This window comes from Lycorma delicatula, chromosome 8 (assembly GCF_047948215.1).
Source record: "Lycorma delicatula isolate Av1 chromosome 8, ASM4794821v1, whole genome shotgun sequence".
Classification (NCBI taxonomy): domain Eukaryota; kingdom Metazoa; phylum Arthropoda; class Insecta; order Hemiptera; family Fulgoridae; genus Lycorma; species Lycorma delicatula.
The window spans coordinates 111811628-111832448 of record NC_134462.1 but is presented as its reverse complement, the minus strand read 5'-3'; the positions used below and the strand labels follow the sequence as shown (position 1 = coordinate 111832448).

The window sequence follows — 20821 nt, the reverse complement described above, 5'->3', positions numbered from 1 at the left end:
GCCATAACAAAAAAAAAAGTTGTAGTTGACTTACATGAGATAAAAGTTACCTTATTCTTTAATAAGGATAAATAAGTTTTTTTTTTTCGAAACAAACATATCTTATATCGAGGTTACTATGGGCTAAGAAGAGAAGAGTAGTTTCTTGAACATATTGTCATACATTCATACATCAGCATGCCACGCTTAATTTGATGGGGTAAATTTCAGTGTACGTTTTCTTCATAAAACGGTCTTTTCACACCTTAATGTTAAAAAATATAAAATAATGTAAATAAACCCATCCGTAAATCATTTTATACTTTTTATATACTATTTTGAAATTTATAAGGGGGTTTATAAGCTTTTGATTTTTCATCACATTAATTTTTTTTATGCATTATATTTACTGGTTGTTTGTTTTTTCCAAAAAAATAAGTTTTTTCCATTGGTGTGTTCATTCATAAATATTTCTCTGCAAATGGATTACTACTTTCTGTCATATTTTAAATAAACATAAACTTATTATCGATTACAAAAAATGTAACATCTTTAGTTTAATTATAGTATTTAAGTAAATTGTTTACTTAAAAAAAAAAAACTAAATTATAGGCAAATATTACTATTGCTTAAATGATTGTTTATCAAAATTGAAAAAGTAAAAAATGGTTGAATATATTAATAGATTGAAGAATTATCTATTAGTTACATATAAAGGAACTGCTTTATTAGGTTAGAAATAAAAAGTGCAGTCCACAGTTTTCTCAATTGATGATGAAGTACCATGACAACTGTCACTGTCATTTTACATACATTGTATCAAATGATGCTGAAGTGGTTAAAATGATGCAATTTGTCATAATAGTCAACTGTCTTTAGTTTATTAGGTTTTTACAGTCATAGAAAAATCAGTAGTAATTTGTGGTTACAGCATTTAGTTGATTTGTTTGTCTTATAAAAAATGAAATTACTATAAATACTAGCTATGAAATGCCATAGAATCCTATAATCATTAGTTACTAATATGCAGAAACCATAATGTTAAACAGCAGCCAACATTCTTTAATTTTGGTACATGAGAACCATTTTATTATATAATGCTTTGTGAGCATTTTTCCAGATCTCATCCTATATTTTCCTAGATGCTACTCCCTAAGATCTTCCAAATGTTGGAGAACCATCAAGTTAGAGAATGTGGTTTGGCTTCTTACTCAGCATCCTGTAATTACCATTTCCAGTCATTGCTTTTTAATGAGTTCCTTGAAAAATATCTAATTAAATAATTTTTTATTGTGCCCATAGTTAACTTTATGATTCCTATTTTTTTCTTTTACAAGAGAGTGTATTGGAATAAATATTCAGCTTCCATATTTTTGTATCGGTAGAATCTGGTATACACCAGATGAAGATGCATATGTAAGTGAAGATTTATACCCTGCATATTAAGCTACCAATCTTCTGAGTAGCAAAGAGAAGTTTAATAAACATTCTTTACCACTTGAATCCATTTGGTATTTATGAAAAAAATTAAATCTTAAATGTTTGGTCAGTTAACAAATAAAAAATAAATTTGTACATAGATTTTTATCAGTCTTTTTAACTTTTATTTTTAGTCACCGGGCCATATGTTCGAAAAATATTTGTCGAGGAACTTGGAGCACCCGAAAACAACACAATCAACATTGTACCTAAGGAAGATTTTGGAGGTCATCATCCTGATCCGAACTTGACTTATGCTGCTGATCTTGTAAAGGCAATGCAAACCGGTGAATACAAACTTGGTGCTGCATTTGATGGAGATGGAGTACGTAAATATTGATTCATGTTGTAATTTTTATATAAAAATTTGTATGAAGTAACAGCTTGACAAGGATTTCTGTTACTATATTTTTCTTTAAAAAGAGATTTTATAAAATATATATTTAAACATCTTATAAAATTAAAATTTTAGAAATAAAATATAAATTTAATTTACTATACAAATAATAAATAATATATTTATAAAAATATAAATTTATGCTGTTCTCAGGAATGATGAGAAAACAAATTCAAATGACTGGATTAATTTGATGACTTGATAAATTTTTGAAATATATCTTATATAATCCATTAATTTATTTTTAAATGAAATATTCTCATATTACAAATAAAGAAATAAAAATTATTTTTTATCATTTCTCCCGTTGTTACGAGGGTCATTCAAATATAAACTGGAATTTTTCTGTGCAGACTGAGAAAGAGCATTGAATGTGGTAGGGTGCTGCAGATAGTTAGTTGGATATGTGTGGAGGTAAGCAACTGGGCAGCCATGCCAGTAGTCACATTCCCATGTCACTTGCAGAATGTCTGACAGGAGGTTCCATCCTCAACAAATTATAATCTGATTTCTCGCCAACAAAGGTGTCAAATCTTCTGAAATTTTGATTCGACTCTACGCACAGTTTAGAGATGCTACTCTGTCAAAAATTCAAGTGCTTGGTTGGGTCAAAAATTGTTGAAGGACTACAGTGCAGTGGCTAACGAAAGTCACGAACATCGTCTGTGGACCAAATTAATGATCACAATATGCAGGTTGTTTGTGAACATGTTGAAGGTGACCACTGCATAACCGTCGCTGAAATTGGGTCAGAGGTGGGAATAAATGTTTTTGGAGTGTGCATATAATGCTGACACTCTTGGATACAGCAAAGTGTTGGTGAGGTGGGTTTCATATCTTCTCACTGAGGCACAGAGAAATTACCATAAAGACATCTATCAGGGGCTTCTGAATCAGTTTGAGGGTGAAGGAGAGGCATTTTAGGACTCTACTGTAAACCCATTGGGTTGGTCTAGTGGTTAACGCGTCTTCCCAAATCAACTGATTTGGAAAGTCAAGAGTTACAGCGTTCAAGTCCTAGTAAAGCCAGTTATTTTTACACAGATTTGAATACTAGATCGTGGATACCGGTGTTCTTTGGTGGTTGGGTTTCAATTAACCACACATCTCAGGAATGGTCGAACTGAGAATGTACAAGACTACTACACTTCATTTACACTCATACATATCATCCTCATTCATCCTCTGAAGAATTATCTAAACGGTAGTTACCAGAAGCTAAACAGGAAAAAAGAGAGAGAGAGGACTGTAACCAGAAATGAAACGTGAGCCCATCACTACACCCTGGAAAGCAAGAGAACAAGTATGGAAAAGTGGGGAGGGGACACCCCTTACCGATTGATTTCCTGCATGAATGAAGGATGGTAAATGCGGCATATTGCTGCCAGTTATTGGGTGATATAAGGATTGCTTATCACAACAAATGTTGTTGGCAACCGATTTGCAACATCCTCTTTCACAAAAATACACAGCCGCATACAGCAGCTCAGACTCATGACAAACTTGCTAAAAATCATTGAACACCCACTGTACAGTCCAGACTTGTCACAGTGTGATTTTCCACATGTTTGGTTTGCAAAAAGAAACTTTAGGAGAGGAAAGATTCAAAGATGATACCACAGTTGAGAAATTATGTGCACAGTTGGTTGTTGGGGCAACCATCTTGTTTTTTTGTTGAGGGGATCAGGAAACTACCCATCCAGTGGAGAAAATGTATTTCTATTGAAGGAAAACTATTTTTAAAAAAAGTAGAGTAATTTATTTGTAATTTTATCTAATATCAATAAAGCTATGTAAACAAATTTGGTTTATATTTGAAAGACTTTCATATATAAATTTTTGACACCGTTCAGTGAATCTAATATACATACACTAATAAAAAATTACATACACTACGTAAATCTAATATACATACATTACGTAAAAATTGTAGGACAAAAGTCGCTTTTATATATCTAATTATAATTTAATATCTAGTTATAATCTTATATCTAATATACATACACTATATAAAAATTGTAGGACAAAAGTTGCTTTTATAGTTTGCAAAATATTTCCAGTAAGGTTCATATTAAAATGTTAATGCTTTCACTTATTTCCACACTTTGTTTTCTGCTTTATTATTCTGTATGTATATTTTAGTAATTTTTATAAAAATTAATGAAATATAAGAAAAAGTTTGTAATTAATCTTCTTTAGTAGTAGCTTTTGAAATTCTTTTTAATAAATTATTATTTTTATATTGTTATGTATTATTATTATTTTTTTATAGGATCGTAACATGATATTAGGCCATAAAGCATTTTTTGTTACTCCAAGTGATTCATTAGCAGTTCTGGGTGCTCATTTGGAGTGTATACCATATTTCAAATATAATGGAGTCAAGGGTTTTGCTCGCAGTATGCCTACAGCAGGCGCTATCGATCTTGTTGCTCGTGATAAGAATAAAGAATTCTTTGAGGTTCCAACTGGATGGAAATTTTTTGGGAACTTAATGGATGCTGGGAGATTGTCTCTGTGTGGTGAAGAGAGCTTTGGGTTTGTATTTTGTTATCTTTTTTTAATCGTTACTTATCTAGATCGTTAGCTGTAGAATAAAGCGATAATAATTATAGCTGAGAGCAAATATCTGAAAAAAACAATTGTGAATTCATCCTATGGTAGAATATACCCAAAAATATTTTGTTATTGTTTTGGCATGATTTGATAGAGTTATCAACACAGTTAAATTTAACAATTTTGTATCTTAACTAAATTATAATAAAAAATGTTCTATTTTTATGATACTGCCTCTATATAATTGTTTTTTTTAAATTCAAATTGAAGTCTTCTTAACTAAATTTGTTCAGAATAAATATATTTCAGAAATTTTTTTCAGATCTAATAAAAGTCTTGCCTATTCAGTTTCTTTTTACCTTTATAACTTTTTCAAGGTTTTTTTTTAATAACTAAAAAACATTTTTTTAGGGCTCTTATTTTGAAGATCTTAATTTGATTGATTATAATCCTTTACCAGATTATTTCATGTTTTGAATCATTGTGTGTTGAAATATTTGAATGGATCTGCCAAATCTCAAATAAATAAATAAAATAATTTTCCTTTTTTTAAAAATAAAATTATGTACCTAATAAATAAATTATTATTAATCAACCTAAATTATTAACCTCATTCAATGAAGGTGTGATATTTTCATAATTACAATTTTTTTGATACTTGGAATAAATTGAATTATTGTATATTATATTATATTTTTATAAATAATAATATTATATTATAAAGTTTAAGTTATAGTTTTTTTTTTAATAGTTTGTTGCTATCATTGTGCCAGTATCAATTTATGTAAATCATTGATTTTTTCTTGTTTTCAGAACCGGGTCTAATCATATAAGAGAAAAAGATGGTATATGGGCTGTTCTTGCCTGGCTTTCCGTTATCGCTCATCTCAATCAGTCTGTTGAAGATATAGTCAAAACTCACTGGGCCAAATACGGAAGAAACTTTTTTACTAGGTACTTATAGATGAAAATATATATATATATATATTTTTTATAAAACTATTTGACTTATTGTAGAGTATTATTAACAAAGGAGCTATGTGTAAATTTACTATTAATAATGTGTTTTGTGTATATGTTTGCTTTATTAGGGAATTATCTGTTTGTTTTTGGTCGTGGGCAAGATCACAAACATCCTCCATCAGAGGCAATCCCTCCACGAGTTCATTGTCTCCTTCCTTTTTTATTACTTCTTCCTTTATTAGTTCCACGGGAGTTTGGTTAGCTGCCCTGGTTTGACTGGTGTCATCTACATCTGTAGTAATCAGAAGGGTTACTGCTTCTTTATTGGAGCTTAATTCTGTAGTAACCCTATTACTTTTAGTATTGTCCAAGGATTCTTTGTATTTTATTTAGATAATGATTAAATTATTAAAAGCTCATAAAAAAATAATCTTTCAGAATGTGATTGAGATTTTTAAAATGTTTTTATTGATAATAAAAATCTTGAAACCTTTTCAGATTGCGCTTATGTACATAATGGAATTTTTCTTAGAATTAAATTGAAAACTTTTAAGCGCTGTCTGTTTTATCCTCAGATTATATAGCGTAGAAAATATAATTCAGTTTAGAATTATATCTACTTTATAACAGTATTTACACCATATAAAAATGCTTATTAACCAGTGGTATTAGAATTATAAAATTTTGTTTTCTATAGTAGTCATGTTAAAAAATACAGTTTCATTTAAAAAAGTTAAATCAGCCTAAATATTTAATCAATTAACCTCAAATTGATATATTTGAATATGTGTGATAGCATTATTGTAAAAGAAACTTAGCATATGGCAACATTATCGAAAGAAACTTTAAAAGGGTATTTTAGAATTCACTCTTTATATAAAAGTAGTTTCAAATTTATAAATAAATCAAAATGATTATTTTTCAAGAAGTCTAAAAATGTTACAATTCAAAAGACTGAAGTAAAATTAATAAATGTAAGTATTTTGTTATATGTAGCTAATAAACTTTATACTTAAAATTAACTTGATATACCTGACTGACTCGCATCAGCAAATAAAATCTAAAGAATCTCTCACCTAGTATTCAATTTTTAAGTGTAACCCTGTGATTGTGTAAATTGAGAAGATTTGGAATCAGTCCCTTATAGTGAATAAATATCACAGAGATAACTGAAAAGATGAAGAAAATTAAAAATTTGGGTAGATTCTTTATTAGAAAATGGAATAACTTGAAATTTTATTTTGTCTTCAGTCATTTGACTGGTTTGATGCAGCTCTCCAAGATTCCCTATCTAATGCTAGTCGTTTCATTTCAGTATACCCCCTACATCCTACATCCCTAACAATTTCTGTTTACATATTCCTAATGTTGCCTGCTTGCACAATATTTTCCTTTTACCTCTCCCTCCAATATTAAAGCGACTATTCCAGGAAGCCTTAATATGTGGCTTATACGTCTCTCTTTTTTAACTATATTTTTCCAGATGCTTCTTCCTTCATCAATCTGCCGCAACACCTCTTCATTTGTCACTTTATCCACCCATCTGATTTTTAACATTCTCCTGTAGCACCACATTTCAAAAGCTTCTAATCTTTTTTTCTCAGGTACTCCGATCGTCCAAGTTTCACTTCCATATAAAACTACACTCTAAACATATACTTTCAAAAATCTTTTCCTGACGTATAAAATAATTTTTGATGTAAACAAATTATATTTCTGACTGAAGGCTCGTTTCACCTTTGCTATCTGGCATTTTATCTATCTCGTCAATCTTTAGTAATTCTACTTCACAAATAACAAAATTCTTCTACCTCCGTAATATTTTCTCTTTATTTTTTTACATTTAGTGATCCATCTTCGTTATTTCTACTACATATCATTACTTTTGATTTGTTATTGTTTATTTTCATGTGGTAGTTGTTCCATAGGACTTCATCCATGCCGTTCATTGTTTCCTCTAAATCATTTTTTCTCATCTAGAATTACTATATCATCAGTAAATCGTAGCATCTTTATCTTTTCACCTTGTACTGTTACTACAGATCTAAATTGTTCTTTAACATCAATAACTATTTCATAAGAATTAAAAAGTAATTCGTAGACAGTAAAAGTAACATCCTTGACAGACTCCTTTTTTTTTTATGGCTTCTTTCTTATGTTCTTCAATTATTACTGTTGATTGGTTCCTGTAAATGTTAGCAATTGTTCTTCTATCTCTATATTTGAACCCCAATTTTTTTTAAATGTTGAGAATTTTATTTTAGTCTACGTTATCAAATGCCTTTTCTAGATAAATGCAAGTATGTTGGTTTGTTTTCCACTTCTTCCACTCACCTCTCAATTCTGTACAGAATTCTAGTTAAGATTTTTGATGCATGACTAGTTAAGTTAATTATTCTGTATTCTTCACATTTATCTGCTCCTGCTTTCTTTGATATCACTTGTATCAGAACTTCCCCTTTTTTGTAAATATTACACGCCAGTTTGTATAATCTATCAATCGCTTCTTCACCTGCACTGCACAGTAATTCTGCAGGTATTCTGTCTATTCCAGGAGCCTTTCTGCCATTCAAATCTTTTAATGCTCTCTTAAATTCAAATCTCAGTATTGTTTCTCCCCTTTTTAATCCTCTTTGACGTTTTCTTCTTCCTCAATAACACCATTTTCTAATTCATTTCCTCCATATAACTCTTCATTATATTCCAGCCACCTATCGACTTTTCCTTTCGTACTATAAATCAGTGTACCATTTTGTTTAACACATTATTAGATATTAATTTATGTACCAAAAAATTTTCGTTAACTTTCCTGTATGCTCCATCTTTTTACCACCATCTTTTTTTAACACATTATTAGATTTTAATTTATGTACCACAAAATTTTCCTTAACTTTCCTATGCTCCGTCTATTTTACCTTGTGGAAAGAGAAATTGTGAAATGATCATTTCTCTTTCCACCTCTGAACACTTTTCTTTAATCCACTCTTCTTTCACTAGTTTGCACTTCTTGTTTATAGTATTTCTTAATTGTTGATAGTTCCTTATTACTTTATTCATCAATAGCATTCTTATATTTTCTATGTTCATCCACCAGCTGCAATATATCCTCTGAAAGCCAAGGTTTTCTACCAGTTCTCTTTGTACCGTTTAAGTTCGCTTCTGCTGATTTAAGAATTTCCTTTTTAAAATTCTCCCATTCTTCTTCTACATTTTCTAGCTTATTTTTTTTACTCAGATCTCTTGCGATGTCCTCCTCAAAAATCATCTTTACTTCCTCTTCCTCAAGTTTCTCTAAATTCCACTGATTCATCTGGCACCTTTTCTTCAGGATTTTAAACCCCAATCTACATTTCATTATCCCTAAATTATGGTCGCTATCAATGTCTGCTCCAGGGTAAGCTTTGCAGTCTACGAGTTGATTTCTAAATCTTTGCTTAACCAAGATATAATCTATCTGATACCTTGCAGTATCACCTGGCTATTTCCATGTGTATATTCTTCTATTACGATTTTTGAACTGGGTGTTGGCAATTACTAAATTATACTTTATAAGTCAGTCCCCTCTTTCATTCCTTTTGCCCAACCTGTATTCACCCACAATATTGCTTTCCTTGCATTTTCCAATGCTTGCCTTCCAACTCCAACAATTTTTAATTTTCATTCCCTTTTATGTGTTTAATTGCTTCATCAGTTTCTTCGTGTACATACTACCTCATCATCATCATGATGGGTGCTTGTAAGCATATAGATGTTAACATTCGTTGTCGGTTTAGGTTTTGATTTTATCCTTATTACACTGATTCTATTGCTATGAATTTTGAAATACTCTACGCTCTTCCCTATCTTCTTCATTATGAAACTTACTCCTGCCTGCCCATTATTTGAAGCTGAGTTAATTATTCTAAAATCACTTAACCAAAAGTTGTTTCCTCTTTCCACTGAACCTCGCTAATTCCTATTACATCTACATTTATCCTTTCCCTCTTTAAATTTTCTAACCTACCAACCTTTTTTAGACTTCTAACATTCCAGCTGTGACTGTTATTTTTATTTTTCTGGTGACCCCTTCCTTAGTAGTCCCCACCTGGAAATCCGGACAGGGGGTCTAGTTTACCTCTGGAATATTTTACTAACGAAGGCTAACAAATCTTTGTTATATGAAAATGCAGAGTTATATTTTCTTGGAAAAAAAGCAGCTGTAGTTTTCCATTGCTTTCAGCTACACAGTACTCAGAAGATTGAGTGATGTTGATATGACCGTTTAAGTGCTCCTGACCTACGCCCTTACCAGCAACTGAAAGAGCCGCTGCGCTCTTTCAGAAATCATTCCTTAGTTTGGCTCTCAACATATACCTCTCCGATATGGTTGCACCTTCGGTCCTGCTACTCTGTATCACTGAGCACTCAAGCCCTCTCACCATCTGCTAGGTCTCATGATTCATAGAGGGAGTTATGAAATTAAAAAGCTTAAATCGTACAGATAATCTTTTACAATTTAAGTATTTCACGTTAATTTAATTAATTTCTCAAATTTGAAAGCATGTAGAAGGTTATTCGGAATATTTAAAGAATTGAGAGAGATGTCGTTTTATACCAAAAAATGTAAAGTTCTTAAAAAAAAAGTCTTAGGCTTGATGTGATTTCCATTTGGCACACATCTCACCTGAAATCAATTTCTTGTCAAACTTAATCAAGCATGGTGATAGCGATTCACTTTTTGATTTCAGCAAGAATGGAAGGTAAGGACAGTACAAGTTATGAAACCTCCCAAAAATATCAAGGAATGTCAAATCTGGGGAGAATAACATGGCTAGGCACCTGGCCAGTTTGGCCTCCCCACTGACCCAGGAAATGGTTATAAAGTAGATCCTACAGTAATGTAATTTAAGTTAATATACAAAAAACCACTTACCAACAATTGAATTTGAAGCTTTCAAGCACTTTTGGAATTAAATTCTATCTTCAGGAACTCTCCTATTTGTAATTAAAACTTCACATGTAAATTATAAAAAATTGTGATATTTCCTTAAAACATAACAGTTGGTCATCATATGTTACAAAATTATGTCAACGTAAATGTCCTGTCAATTTGGTGATCTCAACTGTTAAAATAAAACAAAATTATTATAATGTAGTAGTTCACCATCTAGCTGGAAGTGAAAGTGTGTCCTTCTTAGGAAAGGATGATTTTCTTTAAAAGGATCATCTACAACTAATATAGAATGAAAAAATGTTCATTCATATCTAGGATCACATTGGTATTCTCAGCAAAAATGAAGGGACTATTATACTGTCATGTGTTTGTGGCTCATTCAGGATATTGAGAGATTCACAATTGAAATTTGTTTTATAAGTATAATTTATTGATTTAATAACATAAGTAAAATAAGACAAATCAATATTAGTAATAATTATAACAATAAACAAATAATAATAATTAGAGTAATCACAACAATAATAATAATAATAAATGTCAATAATAATAGTAATAACAATAAGTAATGATTATATACAAAACAGAATTTAAAGTAAGGTCAGAATTTATTTACATTATAAAAACCAGAATTCAGTTCCATTGACAAACGACATCATGACCACTAATATTTACACTTTAACAACTGGTATTGTATTACTATGAAGATAAGATTAGACTAAAGTTCTTTTACTGCAGATACCTTTCCTGTTCACAAATAAAATTGCCCTACTGTTTATGAATGAATTTAGTATTTGATCTCTTTCACTAATTGCCTATCGGTAACTTACCAAATAACTTACTATATTCATGTACTGTTCACACTGGAATGCTTGTGACATCATGTGGAACACATCCTGTACCCTGCAGTACTACATGTTGGCAGGTAATGCCATCTTACGATCATGTTGAACACATGCTAATACTTACTTCGTAAAAACTCACTTAATACTGACCTTCTTGTTTTTCCATACTCCTCTGTTCTTGAACTGCAGAACCAGACACAAGTTAAAGCATGAGAATGATTGTCAGAGTTCTTTCATTTTCCCATAAATTCTTATCCTGGTCCGGTAATTCTTCTCATTGAATAACATCTGTTGAGGTTGTGCCAGTGGACAATATTACAAAGAACAATTATTAAACAGATCTATTAGCCCTATTAGCCTTAGAAAAATGATCCCTTCTGAATTCCGTCCATTATAATTTTCTACCACTTTCTCCTTAATCGGCAGGTATCCATTACTCAGGTCTGTTATACTGGTCTTGTTACAATTCTTTAACCTGACTAAGAGCACAAAAGACTAATTTCTTTCTAAACAATGAACATAGTGTAACATTTACAGGAAATGTTAACTCATCACAAAAGATTATAGTTTCTGTGAAAGTCCCATTTCCCTTTGTCTGATTTAACATTCTGGTACAGTTCATAAATGAGCCACCTCATCCACATCAAGTTATAGCACAATTATATATTTGTATGGTTCCAAGATGAAATTTTTATGTAATTCACACCAAACAGTTGTTTGAGGAATGCCTGCTTTCATGAAAAGTACTGATTTATGAGGACATATAAAAAGCTATCCCATAATGTGCTGACAATAGCATCAGAAACAAAAAAGTTTCTCGTGCCAAAGAGAACAGTTGATCTCAACAAAATTATGGCGCCAAATATAAATTATAGGTTCTCTGGGAGGATCCTTTCCATGTTGGATGAATATTGCATTGAAACCAAAATATGTTTATGGCAGCTTTACATCTGTGCTCCCCATTTTTTTAGCTGAATTGAACAAATGCATTAGCCTTTGTGAGGAAAAAATTTGTACTACAGCACTACATAAGTCAAAGCTTAATATGTTTTACAAAATCAGACCTTGTCTAATTTTGTAAGTACTTTTGAATAAACTTCTACATTCTTTCAAAGTTGTAAATTGATTTTCCAAATGCTATACTTTAATAGAGTGTTAAGTAATATCTATAATTCTGTTGCAATATTAGAAATTAATAACCAGTTTTAATTTTTAATAGTAATTATTTTCATTAGAACCTTGAATTAAGCAGAAATTTACAGCTCCTTGTTATTTCAGGGTAAATTTTACTTTTATTTCATGTGAATTATTTTCTAGATATGATTATGAGAATTGTGAGGCGGCTCCTTGTAATAAAATGATGTCTGAACTGGAGGCCAAAATTACTAATCCAGGATTTATTGGTCAAGAATATTCTACTTCAAAAGGAAAAACATATAAAGTGAAATACGGAGATAACTTTGAATATACTGATCCGATAGATTGTAGCATTACATCAAAACAGGTATTATAAGAAGTTTCTTCTATTTATTCAAGTATTTATTGGTTAGAAGATGTTATAAGGTTTTTAATACTACATTTGTTGTTGCTAATGCCAGTGAATTTGTTAAATGTGTATGCAGGTATATGCGTATAACATGACCAACAAATCTCTTTCAAATTCATTGTGGTTACATTTGAAATATTTTTGCTATTCAGAGATGATATGTTTATTCTATGATCTATTTTATTGAACTCAATGTAAATGCGAGACACCTACAGCTATTCACCTTTGTCTCTGTATGTATCATGTGAAAAGAGTCAAAAGCACTAACAAGTCATTGTTTTTGTGTTATTAGAGAACAGATTTAGCATCAGTATGAGCACAATTTCATACAGTACTTAAGATTTGTGGGAAAAACAGAAAAAATAGATTAGACAAAAAAAAGACGCAAAAAAAATATTGTAAACTAGACAATTTATTATTTGCAATAAACTTGTAAATAAATATTTATTATAAGTATTTAATAATATTTATGTAATAGTATTTATATTTATTTATAAATTTTTAATAATAAATATTTATTATTTGCAATAAATTGTTAACTAGACAGTTTATTAATAATAAATTGTCGAGTTTACAATTTTTTTGTTTATATGCTGCGCTAAATCATCATTTATGTCTGTTATCTACTGCATGCTTTCTCTTGCGTTGTTATACTGTCTTACCATTTTTTTTTACTGTTCTGCCATTATTGCAGTTTCATTTTAAACTTCATTAATCACCCTTGTTTTACATTTCTTGCATTCAAAAAATGGATAAGCTATATTTTAGTTGATCCTTCAACTTTCTTAAAACATTTAATACATATAGAACTAATCACAATCAATTTTTTTTGTAATGGTATCTAGTAAACAAATAAACATACATATTATTGTGCATTAGTTGCTATATTCATACATCTGAAGTGTTATAGTGGCCATATTTGAAAACTACTTGCTTTTCAAAGATGCATCATATTTTTTTTTTAAATTAATTTATTTTATAGTTGAAATATTATCATCATCATAATATCAACTTCATGACAGTGATGGCAGTGGACCTCTCTCTCACCCAGAAGGTTCTGGGTTTGAATCCTAGTCAAATTTGGGATTTTTTACATGTAGAAAATTCATTTCTTTTTTTAAAAAAGGGTATTGAACTAAAGTAACCGGTTTAATTAAATTTTTAATTTAAATCACCTTAATTTATAATTTTTTTCTTTTATAGGGTATTCGTGTGGTATTTGAAGATGGTTCTCGTCTAATTTATCGATTGAGTGGCACAGGAAGTTCTGGCGCTACTGTACGTCTATATGCAGAAAGTTATGAAAAGGATTACAATGTCATTTATCAACCAGCTGCTAAAGTACTTGAACCTTTAATCAATATCGCATTGGAATTATCAAAGTTACCTAAGTTTACCGGCCGTAATAGTCCAACTGTTATTACATAACTTTTATTTAAAGTTTTAATTAATGTGACACTGTTGCCAGTGAATGTAATGCTATCGAGTGAGATAGTTGTTACTTTTATTATATTCTTATGCAATAAAAAAACAAAAACAAAAATGAATAAATTAGCAGGGTGATATTAATTAGTGGTTTACTTAGTTATATAATTATTTCAGGGTAACCAGCTGAAAATATTTCATTGTTATTATTGTTGTTATTATTATTGTTATCTGGAAAAATTTGCTTTATTTTTGAAAGTGGTTGATTGTTGACTATTACTTTATTTACAATTTTTTGTTTTTAATAATGAATTAAGTTTGCACACCTGGTTTTTGTAATTTTTTTTATTCCTCTATTGAAAATTAAAGGGATCACACACTACTCCTGTGAAGTGGGATTGTAATTTTAAAGTTATGCTTAAAGTTATTAAGTTGTCTTTTGCTTAAATCTATTAAGTCTGATAATCTGGCGTGCCTGCTGCTTTAATGAAAATTATTGATTAATTTCATAAACAACTAGGAAACTACAATGTATGTTCAGGTAATCATAAAAATAAATAATCTCATGAGAGAGATAACACAAAAAGCTATTACAGACTATTTTAAATATCTAGTTTTTTATAGCTCTTTAAAAAATGATTATTTCTAAAGATGTGAAAAATGTCATATTATAGTATTTGATGCATTCTGCTGACTGAACAAACAAATGTGGCACACATATAAGGTGTTGCTGTCTTTTGTTTGGACGATAAGCATTGTGTTTTCTTAATCTAATTCTCATCTTTTTTTGCATTTTCTTTGTGTATAATAATGAATTACAAATGATTTCTACTATGATTGCCTATTCTTTATTTACATCTTCAACTATTTTTTTCCCATAATATTGTAATTCTTTTAACTAGTCTTGTCTTGCTGTCTAATGAAACTTAATTTATGATTTTATGTCTAAACTTCTCTATTCAATTTATTTCATAATAAATATTTAAATGTTTGTATTTGTATTAGAGTAAATGTTCTTGTTATTATTTTATTTTGAATAAAATTATTCATTTAGATGATTGATTATATAAAATCAATTTTAGCAAATCTTCTTTGATTCATATAACATTATAAAATCAAATTGTTCATCAACCATTTGTACATGATAAAAATCTTTACATATTTTTATATAAATAAGTGTAAAATCAGTTGTTATAACATTTTTTTTTTGTTTTTATTATTTAAATAATACTATATTAACAACATGAAGGAATTTCCCTTCCTTATTAAAAGTAAAAAATTAGTTGTAATGAAATAAAAATATCTTCTTAAAGACAGGATAACCAGAAAACATAGTGCTGTTGTGTATGTGGTTAGTGGTTCTATCCCTGCTACCTAGTTTTATGCATTTACAATACAAGGAGTGAAGTTGTTCTCATGCTATTTTGATGTAAACTTATTGAGAGGATGGCAGTACAGCTGTATATGTGGGTAGTAGAATTCAGACTCCTACTACCATCTAGTTTGATGCATCCATCATAAGTAATAACAGTTGTTCTCATGCTGTTTTAACATTATAATTAACATTATTTCATAAATTTCAGTTTGTAGTACTACTGGATAGATACATGATTATTTGATCGAATCTGTCATAGCATTGTGATTTCATCTTCCATAATTTCTTAGGACAGGCCTTCAATTAATGCTTCTCCATTTCTCATCTATCTTACATTATTCTCATATATACCTTCCTTCTAGAAATTCAGCGCTTTTTTGGATAAATTTTTCTTTTGTATTCCATTATATAACCAAGACGATCATACTTTTGCTTTTCCAGTTCTCTTAACCAGCTAACCATTCCCAAATGTCTTATTTAAGTTATTCTTTATCATAATTTTACTTTTTTTTCTAATTATTCTTTTTAAACTTTTTTTAGCGGTAGCAATATGTACCTTCATCTCAACTTTTCCTGTTAACTTTTCTGCTACATGTGTAATAGAATGAAATAAAAGAGAGTTACAAATTGTATTCTTGAACAATTAACAATTACTAGAAATAGTTTATTAAGGATGTTTTTATAGGTGTTAGTGTATGAAATTCATTTTAAAAACTGCATAAATTGAATTTATTATTTTTTCAAATATTTAAATTGTTCTTGGGGATCAAATTATTTTTTTGTTACTGTAATTGCATCCATTACTTTCATTAGTTAAAAATTAAATTATTCAAAAAATAAAATATGTATTTTGCTTTGATTACTCACTTCTTTAAAAATAACTCATTAATTTTATTCTTTTCAGCTGAATTTTTGTTATCCCCTTGTAAAATAATGATTTTTTTTTGTATATAATTGTTGTTTTTTTAATGTTAGACTTATTTAGAAAAATATTAATAATAATTTTTATGTTAATATGAATGAGTGAAGCTCATTGTAAATACCTTAATTCATACATTCAGTTATATTTAATTACTATTGTATTTTTATCTACATGTATATTTATATATACATTTGTAAGAATGATTACTGTTGATTATTGTAAATATGTATTATTACCTGTCATATTAGTTTTACACTTAATAGAATTTATTATAATGACCCTTGTGTCTTGGTACTTATATATTGTTCGTTATCTACACAAAATTTAAAGTAAATTACTTTATATTGTCATTAGAATCCTTGTTACAAAAAAAGCAAGACAAAAATAAGACACATCTTTTTCAGGTTAAATTATTGCAATTTTCATTTAGCGGCCAATTTAGAAAACTTGATATGGGCATAAACGAAGCCATTCTCTTTTCTTATCATCTGTCATTTTTTTTATTTAAATTTATTAATAAAGGTTACTAGCATATTAATTACATTAACAGTACTTATATATTAATTAGTATTTCATGGTTTAGTAAGATTTCACCTACCGGGTTGGTCTAGAGGTGAACTTGTCATTGCAAATCAGCTGATTTTAAAGTTGAGAGTTCTAAGATTCAAATTCTAAAAAATTCATTTACTTTTATATGGATTTGAATACTAGATCATGAATACCGGTATTCTTTGGTGGTTGGGTGGGTTTCAATTAACCATCCATCTCAGTAATGGTCAACCTGAAACTGTACAAGACTACACTTCATTTGCATTCATACATATCTTCATTCATCCTCTGAAGTAATACCTTATGGTCGTTCTGGAGGCTAAACAGAAAAAGAAAAAACATTTCATTTGGACTTAATCTTATTTGACAGAAAATTAATGTTTACATCTTTAACTTTTTACTTATTTAATTTTCAAATAATTATTTTTTTTTAAGAATCAATTTTGATTAATCAGAATTCTGTAATATTTATTGTTTTATTTAAATTTTGATTGCTTTTATAAGTTAAATGATATTCAATGTTTGTTCATATTGAGGGAACTATTAGTTATTTTGTGTAAATCCATGTTGGAAATTGATTTTGAACTATTTTTATTAAAAAAAAATAAAAGAAAGAAAAGAAAATGTACTTTGATATGAAATCAATTCGTATAATTTTATATAAATGAAAGTATGTTATTACATATTTACCAACATGTTAGATAAACTAAGAGGCACAAGGGTTATGTAACTATATAAAACTTAAAGGAGTAAATTCTTTTTAATTATAATTTGTGATAAACTGTAAATATTTTTTTGCAAATAATAATAATAATAATAATGATAATAATAATAAAGATAATAATATTTAGTAAGTCAAAAAATCATAATTAAACTAAAGGGACCTGATGATTTTTGTTATATGTTACCTAAAAACGGTTATCGATCGTTGCTGTAGTAACGATCAATATGATAACGCTTTATGGTGACAGACGATATTAAAAGTGACCAGCATCGACTGCCAAGTTTTTGTAAAATGCCACTAGATGGAGATGTGGTCTGGAATTATGTACAGTTTAAATTGTTAGGATAGGTTAGTTTATTTTAACCATAAATAGATTAGTTTGTATGAAAACCAGGGGAACAGTTTTATTATTATTATTATTATTAATTAATAATATTGTTATTTACATGATGTTCTTATTTTTTATCATGTATTATTACGTACCTAAATTTTATTTATTCATCATCGCTGTAAAATTATGATAATGTGTTACATCTGTTTTCTATAATAATATAACAATCAGCATGCATTGACATTCAATAATATCCAACCTTTTCTGATTTTCTTAGTACATTTAAAATTTGAAACATTAGTAGATTAAAAATGTACTAAAAATTAAAATTGTTAGTAGATTTAAAATTCCAATTCAGGAAAATAAATCTGAAGTTTTTCCAGATTTCTAAAACTGCTTATTTTTCCTGAAAATCATTTGTAAGATTATGAAATATCATGTAATAAAATTAAGTTTTTCTTAATATTATGATCTTACCTTAATAATCATTGCTTTGGTTTTGTCATTTTGAGATAACAAAATCATTTAACGTTTAATTTTGAAGAGTTGGTTAATATGCCTTATTACAATGTATTTAAACTCTCATTGTACATACACAGTACAAAAGTGTGGTACCTCAATTAATTTAAAGCTGTTGTCAACATCAGTTGAAAAGCATGTGGTAACATGCAGTATAGGATAATGAGTTTTATTTGGAACAAATACATGTTTTTACATCACTAATTTTGCAGTAATACACGTTTGGTAGATGTACTTATTTTTGACTTTGAGTTAAATCTGTTGCAATGCAATTAACATTCATTCAGTCACTGCACTGCATGCAGCTGCATTATACAAACATATAGAAGACTGCATTAGATTTGCATTAATATCTGTTAAATAATTTTGTTTTTAAAGAAAAATCTGAGCAGACACTAATTAACTATAAAAAATCTACTATTCATTTATGACATTTTTTGTTTACTTTGTAACAAAAATTTAATGTTATCTATCTTATCTACATTAATGAACAACATTTGTAATGTTATTTGTTTGTGTTGCAATGTATCTCATCTCTAATTTGGCCCCCAGCCTAATTCATTTGTAAAATTTGGGATAATTTTCATATAAAAAAATAGTTAAGATAGTTCATATATAAATTTGTTCTTATGAAAAACTAACTATAAATAAATTCATATGAATACTAATATGATCATTTAACTTAATAAATCATTTTTTTAATTATTATTATTGTTTATAAAATTATATCATAATTCTTTCTAATTGTAGATTTAAAATGGAAAAAAATTTAATATAAAATTTATTTACAGATAATGTATTATATCTTATAAAATCTGATTATTCTATTTTAATTTAAAGAGAGAAACGTTCCCAATGTTATAGATATAATAATAATAATAATAATAATCAGTCACAAATGACTTGAATTGTTGATGGGACTATAAATAAAATTATATTATTATTAGATAATAATAATAGTAGTAATAATAATAATAATAATAATATTGCTAATAACAGTGTAGGATAATTTTCAGCAGGTACAACCCGTAGTTGTATGTCCATACATATTTATTTGTGATACTATTACTAATTAAACTAATAATTTGCTTATCAAAGATTTTATTTTGAAATAAATTTGGTGGAAAAATTAAATGTGCATATCATATGTATTTTTTTAAATTTGTATTTTCTTTATTTCATTGTAACTAGAAAATAATTTATTTAACAAACTTCAATCGTGGTTCATATTTATAGAATTACAGCTCCTCTTTATACATAATATATGCATATAATTTTTTTTTATCATATAAAATTATGAAAAAATTTAATTCATTTAGAAAATGTTTTCTGTTAAAATCGTATTTTTTTATTAAGAATGTGATGTTTATCAATGAATACTAATTTTGTTTTTACATTTATAGTTAGATTATGTACCATGAGTATTTCAAGAATTTATGTAATGTAAGTAGTAGTTAAATTTGAACTCGAAGTAGTTTCAATATTGCAATTGAAAAAATCCGTTTCGTTTCCTAATTTCCTTATTAAAGATTTCTGGAAATTTAGTGTGAACCTATAATTTTCCCTTTTTTGATTTACTTTTTAGATATTTAAGCTTCTTTTATAATATAAAAATAGGTCTAAGGAGTTATTGAACAAAATATTTGCAATTTATAAAAATAATTTAAGATCAGATCACAACTCACCAATTAATTTTTATAATAATTTATATAATATGTATTGTAATTGTGTGGGATCTGTAAATAATAATCACATATAATTTTTATTGTAATTTATGATTATCTTAATTATATATATTGTATAATATTTTGTATATATGTTATATCTATATTGCATTACTGGTTAATATTTGGTAGCACATATAATCACCAAATCAAAGCATTAATATTATTTATTGTAGAAATATTACATAAAGTTGTTTTCTTTCTTTTTTTTAATAATTAGAAAATATAAAATAGTTGCATAAAACTTTGATACCATTAATTTCTTTTTTAACTCTTATCCTTATTGAACTGAAGCATTGTATGTAATGCACTATTTCCAACAAAGGAATTCATTAATCAACTACTATATTAAATGGAATCATATATTTGGCTCCATAAAGAAGATTTAATTAATCGGACAAACTTTTTATTGACCCATTATTATAATGGAATACGATTGGATAAATAAAAATCTGATGTAGACACAGCATGACTTCCTTGTAAGCCTTGCACTTCCTTGAAAGTGAGATATGATCCTCCAATTTTTTAATAAAGTGGACAGTTACACAATTGCA

General features: G+C 28.3%; 1 protein-coding gene across 1 annotated transcript in view; it reads left to right on the top strand.

The window, feature by feature from the left end:
• The window catches only part of Pgm1 (phosphoglucose mutase 1), a 43160-nt gene extending 22643 nt beyond the window's left edge, over positions 1 to 20517 (top strand). The window contains exons 5-9 of the mRNA XM_075373264.1: positions 1593 to 1783; positions 4128 to 4393; positions 5225 to 5365; positions 12470 to 12656; positions 13902 to 20517. Coding sequence (XP_075229379.1) covers positions 1593 to 1783; positions 4128 to 4393; positions 5225 to 5365; positions 12470 to 12656; positions 13902 to 14126 — 1010 coding nt within the window. The 3' untranslated portion in view covers positions 14127 to 20517. The remainder of the gene's footprint in view (positions 1 to 1592; positions 1784 to 4127; positions 4394 to 5224; positions 5366 to 12469; positions 12657 to 13901) is intronic.
• The last annotated feature ends 304 nt before the right edge of the window (positions 20518 to 20821 follow it).